Genomic DNA, 18067 nt, shown 5'->3' on the forward strand with positions numbered 1-18067 from the left:
CAACTCAAGCTAACAAATTCATAGATAAATTTAAAAAAACAAACAGCATTTTACTATTTACATTTTTATTATAAAGACAGACAGTTATCATCCAATGTTTGACTTCCAAACCCATTTCATTCTTTACTTAGTGGTTACATTGTTGCAATGTAACCACAGTCCCCAACAAGCAGAGAAACAAAAGCAAACCCAGACTTTAATCTGGATGATAAACTTGGTATAGACTGCTTAAAGTGACAATGATAAAATACATCAACACAAGAATGTAATGTCTAGAGACATTAAAATGAGTGCGTTTATACTAAGTACAACAGAGTTTAAGCATAAGAGCTTCCTGTACTGGAGTTGAATGATCGTTCATACATGCTCATAGTAAAAGGCATCAAGAAGAGCTTTCCTGAATCTGATAAAAAAAAAAAAAAAAAACACGCTGCAGGTCCATTAAGTTAAAAAATAATGTTATAATTCCTAGGTAAATTACATAATTGTTAAGAGCTTAAAAAAATCTGGAAAATTTCACAAAGGGTGGATGTGAATATTCAAAACAATATTCTAATAATTAACCCATATTGTGCATGCTCAATGACAAGATACATATTTTATAAGCATTTCAAGTACTCTTTTGGCCCATTTGTATCCATCTTCAAATACTTCACTGGCAACAGGCTCACTGAGGGTCCGAGCTCGATGACCCAACAATGCCATGCTGTCGCAAAAGGTTCCTCAGGATCTGATTCTTGGATTCCCAGTTTTCCACCTATGAAAACACACGAATAAATTATCTAATTCCTTAAGATAGTATTAGAAACACGCTGACTATAAGCTAGAATTTGAGGTAAAAAACTTTAATGACGTAAGCAGAAGGGATAAGTTCCATCTTAGGATGACCTCTTGACCTGGTGCAGGTGGTGGGAGTCAGAAGGAATACGTGTTTACATCCCTCTTGTTAGTTGATGTTTTTTTATGCACAAATAATACATGTACCTTTTTTCAGTTTTTTTTATTCAGTATGTTATTTTTCAGTAACTCTACAGTATTTTTCTACACTCTAAATTCCACCCTTATTGCTTCGATTTTTGTATTTTTTGCATAAATCTACTTGTTTCAACTTACGTGTCACTTTGTTGCTGAATTTCCCTACAGAAAAAGTTATTTCTATTCTATTTGGACTGCATGTAGTTGTGATTGGCCACAAGAGTTCGCCAGAGTTCAAAGTAATGCAGTCAGAATCAAATACTGATCAAAGTTTTTCAGGAATGTTTTGTACGACGGCGTATTAGGGGCATTGTAGATAAAAAAAAAAGAAAAAAGAAAAAGGGAGGAGTACATTTCTGAGAAAAAAACTGAAATTCTGAGGTTGTTTTCTCAGAAATCTACTCCATATTTTTGCCGTCTACAATGGCCCTAACACATCGTCATAGTTTGGAGACTTCCATAATTGCACACAAACTTCCTAAGAACCACTTTTCCATCTTGCCAAAGACGGGATGTCTGTCCACAACACAATAAAGTACTGGATTTAAATTGCCTTCCAATCTGAACATAACAACCCTTTCTATACATTCACATTTTTTTTCTCCTAATCATGCTGTTGAATCGCGTCCAAACGGCATGATTAGAAGACACCTGTTAATGTTACACACACCGCACGCCGACGTACTTCCTGTCTTAGTAGTTGGTTGTCGACCCGCAGTCGTTCCAGAACGCTGATATCTTCTCCCAGCTTCATGTTGCTTTGTCTCAGCTCTTTGATGTAATCGCAGGCTTTTGACAGGATCCCCCCTTTACTCTGGAAAAACGCCCAGAAATGATGTAAAAGGTCGAGGCAGACCAAACGGTAGTTGGTCAGTTTTGCCCAGGGTCAAAAGTTACCTGGCCTGTCTTGGTGTAGTCGATGTTACACTCTGGGATGGTCTTTGACAGCTGAACAATCCAGTTGTTGATCTTGTCCCTGCGCCTCCGCTCGACTGTTGGAATATTATTTTTGAAAACGGAGATTTCTTAGAAAGCTGTTTTAAAAAATACCCGGCAGAAAATAGAGCTGATAATATCAAACTGTTAGTAAAACCCTGTTTTACAATGAATGCCTCAGAGCCTAATATGAGTATTTCACTGCTTGTCACAGCTGGAAAGATAGAGAAAACTCTGTTCTTATTGTTCTTAAAGTGAACTTGGAATCAGCTGAAGTTAGCATCTGCAGGACAGAGGTTTGCAAAAACTGGAATTAAAGAAATAATAGCCACTAAAGAGCTGCATCTCTGACCAACAACTAGATGAAAACCCAACAAAATCAGAGCGCGTTAAGCATGCATGCCAACCTTCGTTGTGCTGCGCTCGCCGTTTTTCATCCCTGGAGCCCCGAGGAGCTTCCTGCTTTCTACGCAAACAATAAATAGATTTAGATGCTTTATTTTGGGGAGTAGAGAAGACATTTATGAACTGAGGCTTGCTGATTTGAACCAAACAGCATTCTGATGAGTCTGGATGTACTCACGCTACGTATGGCTGGGTGCGCGGTGCTATCGTCCTCTGACTGGATCCGGTTAAAACTTCTTGGGGTGACATCATCACATAAAGCTGACCTTTGAAATAAAACCTTACAGTCAACTGCAGAAAGCGACATCTCTTATGCTACTGCTAATTTTTCGTCCTCCTCTTTCCACAGCTTTGGACTCAGTGTTTAAGGAGGCAGTATCATGTGTTTTCCAGGAACATAGTGCCATTTTACAGCACAATCAATATTCAGTTATATTCAGTTGTTATAAAAATCAAATATGACTTTAAAGAAGTTGACATTGTAATTTAAGGCCTTAAAATTGGGCCTGTCTCTTTAAAAACTCTTCCTCATGAAACTCTGCCTTCTCAAAGTCGTCTCAACATGGCTCCTCTATTAACCTCTATACAACGTTTTTCCCAGCTTTGCGCTGAGAAGTAGCTCCTATAATGAACTCAGGTGTGTTCTCAGGTGTTTGCCAATTGCTGCTGGCTAGTCTGAAGGAGCAGAGTGGGGGTTTACAGGGGAGGGCTGCTCCCTCTCAGAGCTGCTTGGAAACTGCAGCTCTGAGGAAGAGTTGCATCTTGAAGGCGGAGCTAGATCCACCCAGGCGTTTAGCAAGGCTGAATGGGAGATTAAAGGATTTCTCAAACATGCATGAAAGAATCAAAGCAACACTTCAGGTATGTTTTTGATGAGGGAACAACATTATAACACGATGTACAGCTCAAAAAAGTTGATTTTACATAATACTGCCACTTTAATTGTGCACAGCTTACCTGCTGGGGTGGTCTGGCCCAGCAGAGTGTCAGTAGCTTGCACTGTAGTTACCATGGTGCCAGCAGTGGCTTCTGCAATCGTGGCCGGGTAATAGGCGTACTGGGCCTCAGCGCTGCCATCTCCTTCCAGCCCTTCTGGCTGAGAGATGACTGCCTAAAACCACATATTAAAGACCAGCGGTCACTGAATGGACGACGCGCATCTTAATACCAGTGAAGATGCAAAAAATTTACACCTGAATTTGTTTAGTTTTTACAGCTAGTGTATATTTTAGGGTGTTAATTTATTGCTCAATGTGCTGCTGATATTGCTCTACAGCCAGAGGGCGCTATTCCCACCTGTGTGACAGTCTGCGTGGTTGCTGGGAAACCAGCGACCAGACTGACAGCCGCGGCTCCGTCTGTCTGGGCCTCCAGCTGGCCATCTGACACCTGGATCACCCTGTAGGTCACCTGCAACCCAACGGGGAGCCGTCAGAGCCCACGCTCTCTTTACTACCGCTTCACATTATGAATGTCCAGCTACACACATCAGCCACACTTATCCAACATGTCAGGTGAGGTCATGAAATGGCCTGCAAATATAAGTGAGTAAGTATTATGTGAAAGGTGTTACTTTCCAACAGATATTCCCGACTCCATCGTACCTGCCCACCAGCTCCTTCTGTCTTGAAGACTTGATACTTGATCTGTGGGTCTGTGAAGGTGGCGGCAGACTGGATGGCAGCGATGGCGGCTGGATCTTCTGCTGTAGCTACAGAGCCTAAACATCCCACCAATTAAAGGGTTAAGACGACGGAGGAAAAAGAAGAAAGATGAGAAAATGTGTTTTCATTCTGTTGCGTAATAATTCTGCACAGTATCCATATTGTCCTAAGTATACTTTCTTAAGTATTCATGTTTGAGGTGGACGAACACTGTGTGAGAGCACTGTAGTTGGCAAAATAATCATTTCCAAATAATTGTGCATAATTGTGCATACACCCTCGAGAACAGAAAAATGGGTTCTCTCTCTATTTTCTCTCAGGGATGCAAGAACAAAATGCCATCATTCTGTTTTTTAAGCCCTGGTTTGGGAGATCTTGTAGTTTGTTGTTGACACATATTCTTTTCTTGTGTTCGTGAAACATGAAGTAGAGGTGCTGCAGTGGCAGAGACATATGAAGACTACCTGGGGGATCTGCACCTTCGTTCTTGTGAGATATATTACTGAGCAAAAGTAAGAAGTAACATTCTTATTTCACAGTAAGAATGTTGTTCTTGGAGCAAAGGAACCCTTTTTTCCATTCTCGCTGGCTTTGTACAGAATTTTTGTTGTGCTCTTTACTCTCCTCTGCTGGTAACACTGTTTTGTAGCTCACTCCACATCGTTCAGTCCACATACATCCTGCAGACTTTCTGTCTGTCCTGTCACTGCATAAGTCCCCTTCTCACTGTCTGTTTGTGTGTGTTGAAACACAGAAACCTGCCTGCTGCTGTTCTTGAGTAAGCTCTACACTGGCAACTCACATCTGAATCCAACAGTTAGGTTTTAAGTAGGATTTTAGAGAACTTCATATGTCACTATAAAACTGAATCAGTGTAATTTCTATCAGCAACAACAACAAAAAAAAACATGTCTGTATGAAGACATGTTTTTTCTTCAGTACTGCCCTGGAGCTGTATTTTTGCATCAGGGCAGTAGAAAATACTGTGAGAATTCCTTTTTTAAAGGTAATAAACTACTTATAATGAATATGGATTTAGTACCTTTATAGGGAAAAAACGCTATTCCACATTTGTCACTGCCAGTTGTTTTGGTCATGAATAGTCTAGAAAGACTAAAGGGAAATGTTCTGATGACAATTGGAATATAGCACAAAGCAGCAAACAGTACATGTTGACTAATCAAAACACAAGTACATGTCTAATGTATCCCCTCACATTAAAGCCAATTGATCTAACAACCACTATACATACATTAATGTTATTATTTCTATAAAAAGTGAAGGTGTCTCAGAAAGTCTGAATTTACCTTCCTCGTTAACAGTGACACTCCCCTCGGGCTCCGGGCTCTTCTGTTGGCTGCACGCCCCAAAAACACAAGAACGAAGGTTATTTTGTGGCTATATTAAGTAAAACTATATTTAAAATGTTAGACTGTTCACTTCTTTTGTTATTGTTATGTGGTACAAAACAGCACGAATGGACTACCATCCCACTCACCTCTTCATTTCAGCCGAGGGTTTTGGACGGGCAGACCGTCTCACTCGCTCCGACAGCCAGGCTGTAGTGATCAAATGACGATTAACAAAACCATAGAGGAACTTCCTTTAAAACTTGGAACACTGATGACCAGGATAAATGGCTCATCTCCGGGAGACTGAACCTGAAACGACTGTTAGCGTTAGCTATGGCTGGAAACGATAGGCGAGCCGCAGCGACCGTTTCCATGGGAGATGACGGAAACACAACGACTGGGCTTTCAAAATAAAGCAAGGAATTACATTTAATGCTAGATTATAAATGCGGATGCGTCAGAGATGCGACGAATATAAGATATTAAAATAAATGGGTTTTAGTTTGTGCTACGTATCAGAATAAGCGAGCTGCTTCGTTTATTTATTTTATTGACTTCACAAAGTTTTGTTCGATGTGACTAAGCTAAAGTTTTAATTTGGACGTTTCACAGGAAGTAAAAGGTTTCACCGAGGAGAACCGAGACACAGTTCACACTTAACTACTCGGCCCAGAGGATTTTTTTTCCAGATGTTTCAGAAAGAACGTTAGCTTTCCTTTGCTTTGCTGGGCGGCATTGCTAACCACAATAAACAACATTTGGTCTAAATTATGAAGACGTTGCTAAATGTGGCGATTGTAAGACAGACTGCACAAGGCGTACTTACGCTGCCGTAGACCCTCCTGCGAAATTTGTCAACACAGTTCCGTCATTGGAGGCACGCATGCGCGACAAGAAAGTTCCAGATTAATTTAATAAATACGGGATGACATCTGGTGTCATCTAACTCATCGAAAGGAGGTACATCAATGCATAAGAATCCCGCCAGTAAATGGCAGTTGCGTTCTGATACTTTTTTGGGTGAAAAATTTCCAAAATTTTATGTCCGGTGATAAAAAGTAGATTTTTGCTTATCAAAATAAAGCACAATGGTCGGTTTCTGATTGGTGTTTCGAGACATGAAATAGTCAGAAATTGTTTTAAAATAATTTTGAAGTTGTTTAGCCCCTCGTTTAACATGATAAAAGCTATTATACATTATGAAAAGATATATTTGTAATAGTAAAATGGAAAAGTGTGAAGACATTCGGCGGAAGTTCAAGGTAATAACAGCTAACATGACGCATGTTAAATAAAATCGTCAAAGCCGAGAGGAGTCACTGTTGAGCTCAGATATAAAGAAACTTATTTTGGTAACTTTTCGCCAAAATTGCTATTTACATTACTGAATAAGCCTACAACACAAGAAAATGCTAGTAAAAATATCAATATAGATGCTTCCAACAGTTGTTCCCACATTCTAGCCCTGTTTACCACTAGAAGAAATTGACATTGAACCCTCCACGGACAAGCTGGTTTTACTTCTACAGCAAATATTTGAGGCAGTTAAAATAAACAACTTAATAAGTGCATTTATTAAAAGAAACATTTATGATTTTGTTACAGTTTCGAAACATATCGGCTGGAATAAAGAAGTTCAAAACGCTGGACAGCGCCCGTGGTTTGATCCCGGTTAGGGGAGGGACAACATTTCTGCTTAGAAGAGTTGAACGAAGTAACCACTGAGCTAAACCAGCGCGGTCATCACAGTAGGAAATTTCGTTTATGAAGGAAAGCTTTATAATATATGTCGCTACATGTGAGCGATAATTAGTCACATTTATTCATTTACAATTATTGGAGGAATGGTTTGAACAACATGTACTTCTAAGAGCAGACTTACTGCACTATATTTTAAAATATTTTTTTTAATGTATTGCCATTCTTTCCAGGAGAACCGAGATTCTGAGATTCTGTTTGAACATATCTTGTTGTTATGTAAATACAATGAAACTCGCTTATGCTCTGCATAAAAACTTAGTTTTAAAGAGTAATTTGAGCATAAAACACTTGGGAACTGGGGTTTTGGCCTTTGTGGGGAGTTCTTTTCTGTCTGCTGTCTTCTCATAGTCTACCACCAGATAGAGCCAGGAGATTGTTCACCTGGAGGGCGGTCCAGGTGTTTGGATTCCATGGACTTGCAAGGAATCTGCTTCATCAACTTGGAATATAAGAAGAGTGAGTTGCCAGCACTTCATCGCCTGAGTGTTTCCTTTTTATGGTACTCTGTGCCTCTCTGAGATTAGGCTCTGTGGTTTCCCAGATTGTTTCAAGTTGCATTTACCTGTTGATCTCGTCGCGGTTTTCCCCTCATGGCGCCTTGGATTTTACCCATTGTGCTGCCTGAGTCCTTCATCTTCACAACTAGACCTGTCATGATAACAAATTTTGCTGAGCGATTAATTGTCTAAAAAATTATTGCGATAAACGATAATATTGTTTCAAGACCTTTTGACACAGATTTAATGAAAATGACTAATAATGCATGTGATTTCCTGCCATAGATAGATACACTTTATTTTCAAAAGAACACATAACACTGGAACTGATAAACTAAATAAACAAAACAACCAAAAACAAAAATAAAATGGATTCTCAGTCTCCATTAACAAAAAACTTAGTTGAATAAAAACTAAACAATATAAAGCCAAAGTGGAAATAAATACTGCATTCAATCAAAAGAGTGCAGATTATGAAGTCTGTATACTATATTGGCCTTCAGTAATCACTAGATTTAAATAGAGAAGATGGGCACATCCTGACGCAATAGTTCACACTACACGATGTTTTGTCCCTATTTTCTTAGTACATTGGCCGATCCAAGATTGTTGCTGGTGATTTCTTAACTGATCATCCTGCAGTGTGGATCGTCGTGGCCGCTCCGATCTAAATCAGGGGTTTTCCCTGATTGGGAGCTGAACGCTGAATGTGACAGGTAGCCAATCAGAAAGCGCGGATTCTCCTCCTGCTTTCTGAGGGGAAATTACGGAGGGGAATCCCAAACAGCTGACACGGCGCAACCCGAAGTCCAGCGGACATTGGAGATGATATGTGGAAACAACATTAATATTTATTCAACATTTTGAGAAAGAATATAGAAATGACAAGGGGAGGAGTTGGAGCCAAATTGCTACCGCAGTTGATAAACCTGGTAGGTTTTCAGCTGTTCTTCATTAACGTGACATAAATAGGTTATAATGATTTTCATTCAGTCAGAACTTAACGCTGACTCTAGCCACATGCATCACAGGTTGATTCTAGTAAAGCATTGATTAATGCCCGATTTTAAAATTAGTTAACTGGACTTGTAGCCATAATTTTGTGCCCAGGTGGCTGGACACCACATGGCATGACGAACCCGTTTGAACCGATATACCTAGGATTTCTGTCGGCCAATGTGTCTCTCAGGTTTTGAAAATGGGCCGACAGCTGGTGTAGTGTGAGCTGGACATTACACTAAGGAAATAAGGAAGGGAGGGTCAGTGGAGAGTGAGTCTTTTTTCATTCAGTGTCATCAAGAGGAAGAAAAAAGGCAGGAAGAGAGATAAAGCCGATAATTAAAATGAAGTCGATAGGTTTAATTTATCTTGCGATTAATTGATTTATCGTTTATCGGGACAGGCCTATTCACGACTGCAAGTTCCTCAAGAAGATTGTCTGGTCTCTCCAACCACTGCTGCCGATGAACCGCTCCTTCTTCCACTAACCGTGCCATTACCTGTCTGCCCTCCTACGCAAGCCTCTGCTGTCTGCTCCCAGTGATCACGCTGCTCCATCGATCATATGAGCCTGGACCACTTCGTGCTCTACCCACAAAGGTACCAAGCCCCACTGACTGCAGTGTTCTGGCCCACCCGTGGATTCTCAGTAAACATAAATTTCAAGCTGACAACTCTTTTTACCTGCTTCCAATGCTTCAATAAACCCAGTCCACCAGCCTCAGGACAAGAAACACACATTTATTCAGATTATCATCTGTTCAAAATAAACTTTTTTCCCCTCCCCTCAGTCTCCTGAATGTGTTCTGTATGTGAGTCACACACTTGGCTCCCAACATGACAAAAACAGTTGCATATAACCAGCAACATCAAAATTTCATTCTGTAGAGTGCAGGTCTGGACATCATCGCTAGCCCAGACACCTGCTCTGTCTTCTCTTCCTCCTTTTCATTTGTCTTGCCAAGTGACATCATTGTATAATTTAACAATGACTGAACAATCAGTTTTGAAGTTATGAGAACATGCCACTATAGGTTTAGTTCTGCAGGATTAACTTTACTAGTCTAGGTTTCAGCAGGAAAATGGTTGCCAACATTGTCAAAATCAACATGGATGTCAGCAAATTCACCTGGACAGCTCTAAAATTAATTTATTCAGAACATGATGCATTCCTAATTTATCTGCCTAAAAACAAAGGTATAAATGTTTCAATCTATTGAACTACAGGGACACATACGGGTATTTTGTCAAGTTATGTTTTGTGCTTTTATTGATTTAAAAAGTTTTTCATTGGAAAGTTGAGACACAAATGTTTATACGGGAAGGTTAGAAAAGAAAGAAAATATTGGGATTTTATGGCCAAACACAAAATGGTTCATTTTGAACTGGAGGGAAAAAGATGGATAGTGCAAGTGTGGTGCAGATAACCTCTGCTGACTCTTTCCATAAAGCTATTACTACTTTGTAGAACTAACTGTTTTTTTAACAGCAATAAGTTTTTAGCACTCTGCTATTTCAGGCACAGTCAGGTTGGAGTGCATTTAAATTCTGGCCACATATTTTCTGCTGAAATTAGGTCTGGCCTTTGACTAGGGCATTATAACTTATGAATACTCAACTAAGCTGTTCCATTGTAGCTCTGGTTGAGGGTTGTCATCATATGGCAAGATGAACTACACTAGTCTCTAGTTTGTCCAGGTTCTAATGCATTTTCTCCTTAAATTCCTCTGTATTTAGATCCATCAACTCTGATCTGTTTCAGAAAGAGCAGGAGCTTTTAAAGAGACAGTTCCGATTTCAAGGCGTTAAATTAGGAAGCAAAATTTCTTTTAAGTCATATTTGATTAATTTATTTTATAACTGAAGGTAACATAGTTCCTTGACTGTGCTATATAATCTCACTATGTGCCTGGAAAATACATAATACTGCCTCTTTAAGGGATTTTCTGGCTCTAGTGAGTGGACAGGAAAGTAGGTTGTGAAAGAGAGAGAGAGAGGGAAGACATTCAGCAAAGGTCAACAGCTCGTCCCAACCTGTGACAGCCACATAGAGGACTGAGGCCTCTGGGTCTGTACATGGATCACATGCTTCACTTCTGCGCCACTGCCACACCCAGAAGAAGTTAAATCTTTCCCCAGTATGATAACATATGAAGATAAGGAATATAAAGAACACAGCCAAATTGAAAGCAGGTGAAGAAAAATACATAAAATCTGCCATAGTCTGTCCTTCATGTCATATGTTTGTCTGTCTCAAGGACTCCCCACAGAGGCAGAACTATCAGCAGCCACAGGAAGGTCGGAGTCTGGTAGAGCTGCGGGCCTGGGGTTCCAGAACAGATCTTCAGTTTGTCTGAGGGGAGAGACAGAAAGTAAAGAAGACCCAGGTTATGTACGTCTGATCAGTTCTACAGAGGTTACAAATTACAGATGACTGCACTGTACAACCATGTGGACAAAAGAGGAACCATCACTGTTCACTGAGACTTAGGGTCTCTAACCCTAAGCGAACTGCCTGCCTCACCTCGAGTCTGTTCTCTGCCGTTTCTGATCGCTCCTCCGCACACAAAACACGATACACACACAGTTGGTGACAAAAAAAAAAAAACACTGTACATTATATACATAAGCGAGATTATGGAAAATCAGTCCATATATTAAATGTTTTTTAGCCATTTCATGGCCGGCGTACAAACAGGATGAATATGCTTCCATAGAATGGCAGCCAGTGCAATTAGCGAGAGATTGCGCAATCCCAGGTGAGGCTCAGCTTCCTGCTGCCTCACCGGCTTCGCTTCTGAGCATCTGAATGGGAAAATGCGAAAATCCAGCGATTTTGAAGACAAAAATAATCAGAATTGGTTAATCTAAGTAAAAAATAGATACTTTATAGTACAAATCACAGGGTGAAAATAGCAATATAAATGATTTTATATTATTTTTCCATGATGACAGGTGAGGCTCTGCCTCACCTGCCTCCCTGACCGCACGTCACTGGGTAGTTTCTGAACGGTAACTGTAACAGTAAAAGTGCTGATCCTTCGTGTCTGCTACTAGCATGAGCTAAATAAAAATAGATGTCTTCTTCTTCTTCTTCTTCTTCTTCTTCTTCTACTTTAGATTTCAACAGCAGCTTGCATCCATTATTGTTGCACTACTGCCATCTCCAGGATCCTAATATCTATACCTCAAATTCTCATAATGATCCCAGTATTATTTAAAACAAACTAAAAATCTTCTTTTTCCCCTCAATGCTATTTAACTGATCAACAACATTCTCAAATTTCAATTCCCTATTAAAACCTAATTCCATTTTAATGGACGCTTTCTTCTTTTATTTCCAGTTATGACTTCCAATGATTCACTTCCTGCTATATTTTCCACATATATGAAAATAATATAGCTTCAAAAAAGTTACATACTGCAGCTTTAATGCAAGTCATCCTCACCAAGGCTAAGCAAGAAAACATGGCATTTTACTTTGTTGATTCACAACACTGATCAACAGCCAGAAAGTTGTCTAAGGTTTTTCAGCTGCACAGTTATGATGAGCTGAATCCAAAAGTCAAATTGGTTTTGCTCCATCAGGTAAACTTTCTGAACTATGGAGCAACATGAGCATCAAAATGCATGACTTGTTCTCACATCTGGATCAATGAGTGATGAGCAGGAGGAGAGATTCCATCAGGACAGAAAAGAGACGGAGAATTTTACACAATGAAGACGTAATGTTCAAGTCACATGTATTTGATTATTATTCAATTTACAGAAATCCAAGTTTGTAACATTTAATTGATCCACTTTGTTTTGATAACAAAAATTTTTCTCCTTAAACCTTTTTGGATGAGAAATATTAACAGAAATGAACTGATGATGTCACAAAAATGTCATCAATTTAGTCAGAAGACCAGATTTTTCTAAATCAAATTAGAATAAAAACCTGACCTGATTGAGAAAAATGGATGTCATTTTTGGATTCAGTGGTGAAAAATAGTCCTAATTCAGTTGAAAAAACATCGTCAAGTTCCAAAAATGTTGTTTGTAACCCGGTGTTATATTTGCTTAAAAAGCTCATCATTTTATGCAGAACTATGAGATGGAATTAATGTCAAATACTAACATTTCATTTCCGTTGCATTGCAGTCTATCAGCACTGTTTTATTTTCCGTTCTCTTCTTTCTCTTCAGTATGCAGGTGTAGTTCATGGCAGTGGTTGGGAGCGGCGTGTGGGTGAACTCCTGGCATGAACTGTCATTTAACTTTCCCAGGTGAGACCCGTTTGAGTAGAAATCACAGCTGAAGGATGGAGATCCCTCGCATTTAGGATAGTAACACTTCAACCTTCAAAAGAATAATTAAAAAAATATGAATCATTTGAGAATATTTATAATTAAATGTCATTAAGTGTCAATAACGTATTCAAACCTTAAGGTGTTGTTCATGAGGCAGACAGAGAAGATGCCAAAATCCCCTTGCTTTTGGGAAGAGACTGAGGCTAGAGTCAGACAGTTAGTTGCCATGATGTCAGAAATATCAACCAATTTCAGCCAATAGAGCTAGATTCACAACATGCTCACTCCTAATTGCTTTGTCAAAAGCATTTTTAGACCACAAGTTATAGGGAAAGTTGTTTTTTGTTGAAATTGGGTTCAGATAAGAGACCATGAGCAGTCAAAATCCTATTGGTAGTGGGTAAAGGGGCGGTATTATGTGTGTTTTGCATGGCTGAATGGTTGCCATGGGAGATTACAGGATTCCTGAAACATGCATGAAAGCATCAAGGCAAGACTCCATGTATGTTTTGATGAGGGGATAACAGTATGACATGATGCAAAGCTAAAAAAAAAAGTCCATTTTACAGAATACTGCCCCTTTCACTCTCTTAACATCTTTGCTTTAATAAAACAGTGATTGATATGAAAGCTCGTCGAGACATTTTTAAAAGACACCGGTCTTCAAAAGAGAATAATGGAGCCAATGAATACCTTTTGATAAAAAATAATTATATTCTGATTATAACAGGAAACCAGTGAATGGAAGCTAAGATTGGGGAAATATGAGCTCTGTTTGCAAGTTTTATCAGAACTCCTGCTGCAGGATTTTGGATCAGCTGAAGGCTTTTAGCTTCATTTTCCTGATTATAAAGAATTACAGCAGTCCAGCCTTGACAAATCAAACGCATGAACTAGTTTTTCAGCATCCCTTCCAAACAGGATATTTTCTAATTTTGGCAGTATTCTGTAGGTGAATAGTCCTGAACTAAGCAGTTTATTTGTCTCTTGTTCAGAGGTAATTTCTTTTTGTGTAAATTAAAGAAAGAGAAAACTTAGTTATATTGTCAAAACACGCCTGTCAGTCTGCTTAACTGAATGAGTTAATCTGTTTTTATGATTAGATATCAGCATATCAATGGAAATTTATCATATGCTGTTCAATAATTATACCAACAGGAAACATTTATAGCCAAGAGAATTGTTCCAGTCACAGAGCCCTGTGGTACTCCACATGTAACCCTGGAGTGTGCAGATTTATTGTTGACATGAACAAAGTGGAATCTGTTGGAAGGACTGGACTTAAACAGGCCTGGTGCTGTTCTCAAGCCTTTCTCAGAGAATATTGTGGTCAGCTGTGCAAAAAGCAGCACTTAGATCGAGCAAGACAAGAACAAACACAAGTCCATTATCTGAGACCAAGAGAATGTCATTAGTGACTTTCATCAGTGCTCTTGAGCTTTAAATCAATCAATCAAGTTTGTTTGTGTAGCATATTTCAGCCACAAGGCAGGTCAAAGTGCTTTATATCACGAAAAACAGATCACTACGAGCTGTTTGTCCTGATGACATAAATAAGTATGCTCACATACTTAAGTAGCAACTAAAAAATAATGAATTTTAGAAAGGAAAGCATGATTAGATATAAATATATAATTTAGAGAGAAGGTTTCTGTGAGCCAAAATAAATCATTTTGATTATCAGAAACCTGAGTATTTGTTTTGTTAGACTGACAGAAGAAAAATCCAACCAGCCCAGAGTATGATGATATAAATATTATTTGGGGGGGAGGGTGGGTGCTTTTATTTTAACAGAAAAAAAATCATATTTTTGTAGCCTATAAATGCTTTAAATTTAAAAGGTTTGGACCCCTATGAGCTGACCAAAAACAAACTGAAAGGAAGTCTGTTAGCTCACCTGAAAAAATCAAAACGATTCTCCACATCTGAAAGATTTGAAGAAGTTTTACAAGGAGAATGAACAAAACGGCAAAGATGCTGACAGATCTTTACTGAAGTTGTCTGAATGCTGACATTTTATCACAAATTGTTATTTCAGGTGTGTACATACATAAAGAACAGGGTAAGAGCTTTTGTCGTACTTGGTACATTTATCTTTTTTCTTCCTTTAAGTTGCACATGGATATTTCTCTTATTAAAAGAGAATTATTTTTATTTTATTTTTTTATTTATCTTTTTTCCTTATTGAAAAGCACAAAATCATGGATGTTTCCCACAACATCCATGATGTTTTTATCCATTTAATTGATTAGTTTTATAAATAAGTCGATTTTTTTTTTTAACTTTGTATTGCCATTAGTGTACGGCATATGATATACCGTATCATATGCCATGTTTAATTTAATCACATCAGATAAAATGCATTATAACCAACCAGAAAACTAAGCAGAAAAGTAACCATGAACACAGGGAACAGATCAGTGTTTCTCATTTCTGGTCCTCAGGAGCAACTGTCACATGTTTTAGCCGTTTCTCTTCTGCCACACGTCGGACTTGAACAAGAGGGTAATTAACAGCCTCGTGCAGCACTTGACAGCTACAGAGGAGGTCATGCAGTCATTTGGATCAGGTGTTCTCGAACAGAGAGCACATCTAAAATACACAGGGTAATGGTCCCTGCAGACCAGAATTTGAGAAACACTGGAATAGAGCCACGGACTAACATAGATATAATCAAATCTGGGGATAAACTGATTAGAGCTGGTTGTGGTGAATGATGAGTTGGGTATACACAACAACAGCAGCCATAAAAATCTTATTAGAATTGTCATGATTCCCAAAAGAAGAAACTGAGGCTCCTGTGATTTTTAGCCTAGCGGACAAGCATTTTGAAATAAAAAAAACATATAAAGACAGAATTCAAGCACATAACTGATAGTTCCTGTTTGTTTTAGTGTGACCGAAGCAGACTTACCGATGAGGAGGAAAAGCAGAAACAGAGAGTTGACCATTCGCCTGATCTGTAACATTTGACAGAACGACAACAAGCCCAGTGATGTCACAGACAGAAACCCAAATAGATGGCATATTGACATATCTAAGACATTTAGAAAGATGCTCCATGCTTTTCTAATATACAAATATTTGGGTCTCATTCACAGTGTAACCTGGTAAAGCACAGAAAATACTCAGACACACTTCAAGAACAGTTTTAGAAGCCTGTGAAAACCTATGAAAGCACTGGATAAGAGAAAACATGCACCTTTCCTGCATCCCAACTGGGGAATCTGTAAAAACAATTAGTTTTGTACAACACTTCTCACTGTGGAGCAACAGGTGTCATGGAGCGCCCGTGGTATTGATCGAGTACAAATGAGAAATGTAGCCGATTTTCAGTCTTACCATGGTTCCTTTTCTTCTTTTTTTGTCCTGAGGGTTACAGCTATGGAGGAAATACAAGAATCAGTGTAAAGGGTGGGGCTGGACATGATGAGATAAACAGCTGGATTGGAGCCAGATGGGAGGTCTGTGGAATAAAAATGACTCTGAGTGCTGTACTGTACATCACATACTGTCTGCATCTGAGTGCATTTGGAGATTTCAAATGTAAGACGTATATTTGAGAGTTTTGGTTTTGCAACTTTTCAATTTGCAACACAAACCATTCAAAGTTTAGCTGCTGAGAAAGAAAAAATAATTCTAAAGCAATAATGTAAGTTACCCTTCATTAAAATCTGTACCTCTATTTATTTTGGTTTTCCTATGTCAACGTAGTTGATATATCATAACTTGATTAATCACAATTAATCAAATGATTTTCAATTATTGAAATAGCTGGGGTATGCAAAAGCCATTTGCTGAAAAACATAATCTATTCAGAGCAATAATTAAGCCAAAATTGTTTAAAAATGTTATATTTGCGTGCTGACGGGAAGATGGAACCTGCTGAAGTTTACAAAAGGCTTGAAACTAAGGAAGAGGCCAACTTTCTGTCATGAAATGGTGGTGTGGTGGTGAGGCAGAACGCTGACGGCCCAGGTTATGGATGAAAACAATGATTTAATGAAGATATCTCAGCTCAGACAGTCCAAAGAAGCAGGCAGCACAGTGGAAGGTAGCAAAGCTAACACTGGTAGCAACGACTGAAAACGAGAGCTGACACCAACACAGGACTTCAGCCAGTTCTACTGTGAAGACTAACGAACAGACACTCAGGACTACACAGTTCTACTGAGATGACTGAGCATAAACTCAACGACGGCAATCTGACTTGCGACACACGACAAGGATCCAACAAGGACAAAGACAACAGGTAGGCCAGAGGGTAATCAGGGAACTAGACACAGCTGGGAAGAATCAACAAGGAAACAGGACTAAACACAGAAAACCTCAAAATAACTACACAGAAAAACACGGATCACAACACCTTCCAGCAGGACAATTAGTGTAAACAGAAAGTCAGCGTACAACAGAATGTTTTTAGACCAAAAGCAAGTTCATGAATTGTGTTAGAATGGTAAAGTCTAGACTAAATTATAGAACCTGAGACTAGATTTATAAAAGCTCTCATCCTCATTTCCAAAGAAGAAAAATAATATGTTCAAAATCTGATTCCAGCTCCCTCTGCAGATGACTCTCTCACACAGCTCTCTGGTAATCGGTGCACATCCTGTTTGTGTGGAAGGGAAGTGAAGACCCCCTGGGAGGGCATAACCTCCACAGCCTAAAGGTGAGGCTGAAACCAATTAGCATGATGTAAAGTGTTGAATTCACAGCACAGCTTTAAGCTTCGCCTGCTCCTCTGGTCTGATCATGGTGAGTGTGGAGATGACAGTTTTATCTGTGCTGCAAGAGTAAACTGCAATGTAGCACTTTAGACAGAAATCTACAATTACGATCAAGGGAAATTAATAATTAGTAATGATAATCCAGCATCAAATGGTAACAGATTATTTATTTTTTTCCCTTCTTCAACAGTTTTGAACATCTCATTTAGCATCCAGACGCTAGCATCCAAGCTATAAGTACAGGCTTGTGTCTGATTGGAAAACTGACAAGATTTTTTTGTACTAATCAACATATCGATGCGACTAAACTTCCTCCTCAAAATGTAAACCAACTGCTCCAGTAAAATAGATTTGAATTATTGGTTTCAGAGCCTTAGGAAGAGTTCATATTCCACATTCTCTCATAATGTAGTAATATGTTGTTTACGCTTCATTTTTGTTATCAGTGGTTCCCTCACT

At 38.9% G+C, this 18067-nt stretch overlaps 2 protein-coding genes across 4 annotated transcripts; both read right to left on the minus strand.

Annotated features, from left to right (window-relative positions):
* Positions 1 to 48: 48 nt before the first annotated feature.
* On the minus strand, positions 49 to 6348 carry usf1 (upstream transcription factor 1). Of its 3 annotated transcripts, XM_088011471.1 has the most exons (12): positions 6159 to 6348; positions 5479 to 5539; positions 5288 to 5337; positions 5023 to 5093; positions 3921 to 4036; positions 3613 to 3726; positions 3274 to 3427; positions 2495 to 2582; positions 2319 to 2377; positions 1873 to 1967; positions 1646 to 1789; positions 49 to 757 (listed from the first exon to the last, which is right to left on the minus strand). In XM_088011471.1, exons 4-12 carry the CDS (start codon positions 5075 to 5077, stop codon positions 668 to 670), a joined length of 915 nt encoding a protein of 304 aa, XP_087867597.1. In that variant the 5' UTR covers positions 5078 to 5093; positions 5288 to 5337; positions 5479 to 5539; positions 6159 to 6348; the 3' UTR covers positions 49 to 667. The 3 variants fall into 3 exon arrangements, with proteins under 3 accessions (XP_087867597.1, XP_087867596.1, XP_014826936.1); XM_088011470.1 differs by lacking the exon at positions 5023 to 5093 and having other exon boundaries at positions 6159 to 6347; XM_014971450.2 differs by lacking the exon at positions 5023 to 5093 and having other exon boundaries at positions 1661 to 1789; positions 6159 to 6345.
* Positions 6349 to 9314: 2966 nt separating this feature from the next.
* LOC148155667 (uncharacterized) lies at positions 9315 to 16270 on the minus strand. Its single transcript, XM_088011472.1, has 5 exons — positions 16224 to 16270; positions 15796 to 15841; positions 13015 to 13084; positions 12710 to 12930; positions 9315 to 10942 (listed from the first exon to the last, which is right to left on the minus strand). The coding sequence occupies exons 1-5, from the start codon at positions 16224 to 16226 to the stop codon at positions 10821 to 10823; spliced, it is 462 nt and encodes a 153-aa protein (XP_087867598.1). The 5' UTR covers positions 16227 to 16270; the 3' UTR covers positions 9315 to 10820.
* Positions 16271 to 18067: the final 1797 nt, after the last annotated feature.

This window comes from Poecilia mexicana, unplaced genomic scaffold, assembly GCF_051168715.1.
Source record: "Poecilia mexicana isolate PSO_F unplaced genomic scaffold, ASM5116871v1 scaffold_13, whole genome shotgun sequence".
Taxonomy (NCBI): domain Eukaryota; kingdom Metazoa; phylum Chordata; class Actinopteri; order Cyprinodontiformes; family Poeciliidae; genus Poecilia; species Poecilia mexicana.

Excerpts from the sequence above, each read along its gene's own strand:
- usf1 (XM_088011470.1), bottom strand. Across the intron at positions 4,037-5,287 it reads TGTCACTGTTAACGAGGAAG|GCTCTGTAGCTACAGCAGAA; the intron begins GTAAATTCAGAC and ends TGGGATGTTTAG. Across the intron at positions 758-1,645 it reads AGGAAGTACGTCGGCGTGCG|GTGGAAAACTGGGAATCCAA; the intron begins GTGTGTGTAACA and ends GTGTTTTCATAG.
- LOC148155667 (XM_088011472.1), bottom strand. Across the intron at positions 12,931-13,014 it reads CTCATGAACAACACCTTAAG|GTTGAAGTGTTACTATCCTA; the intron begins GTTTGAATACGT and ends ATTCTTTTGAAG. Across the intron at positions 10,943-12,709 it reads CAATGCAACGGAAATGAAAT|ACAAACTGAAGATCTGTTCT; the intron begins GTTAGTATTTGA and ends CTCTCCCCTCAG.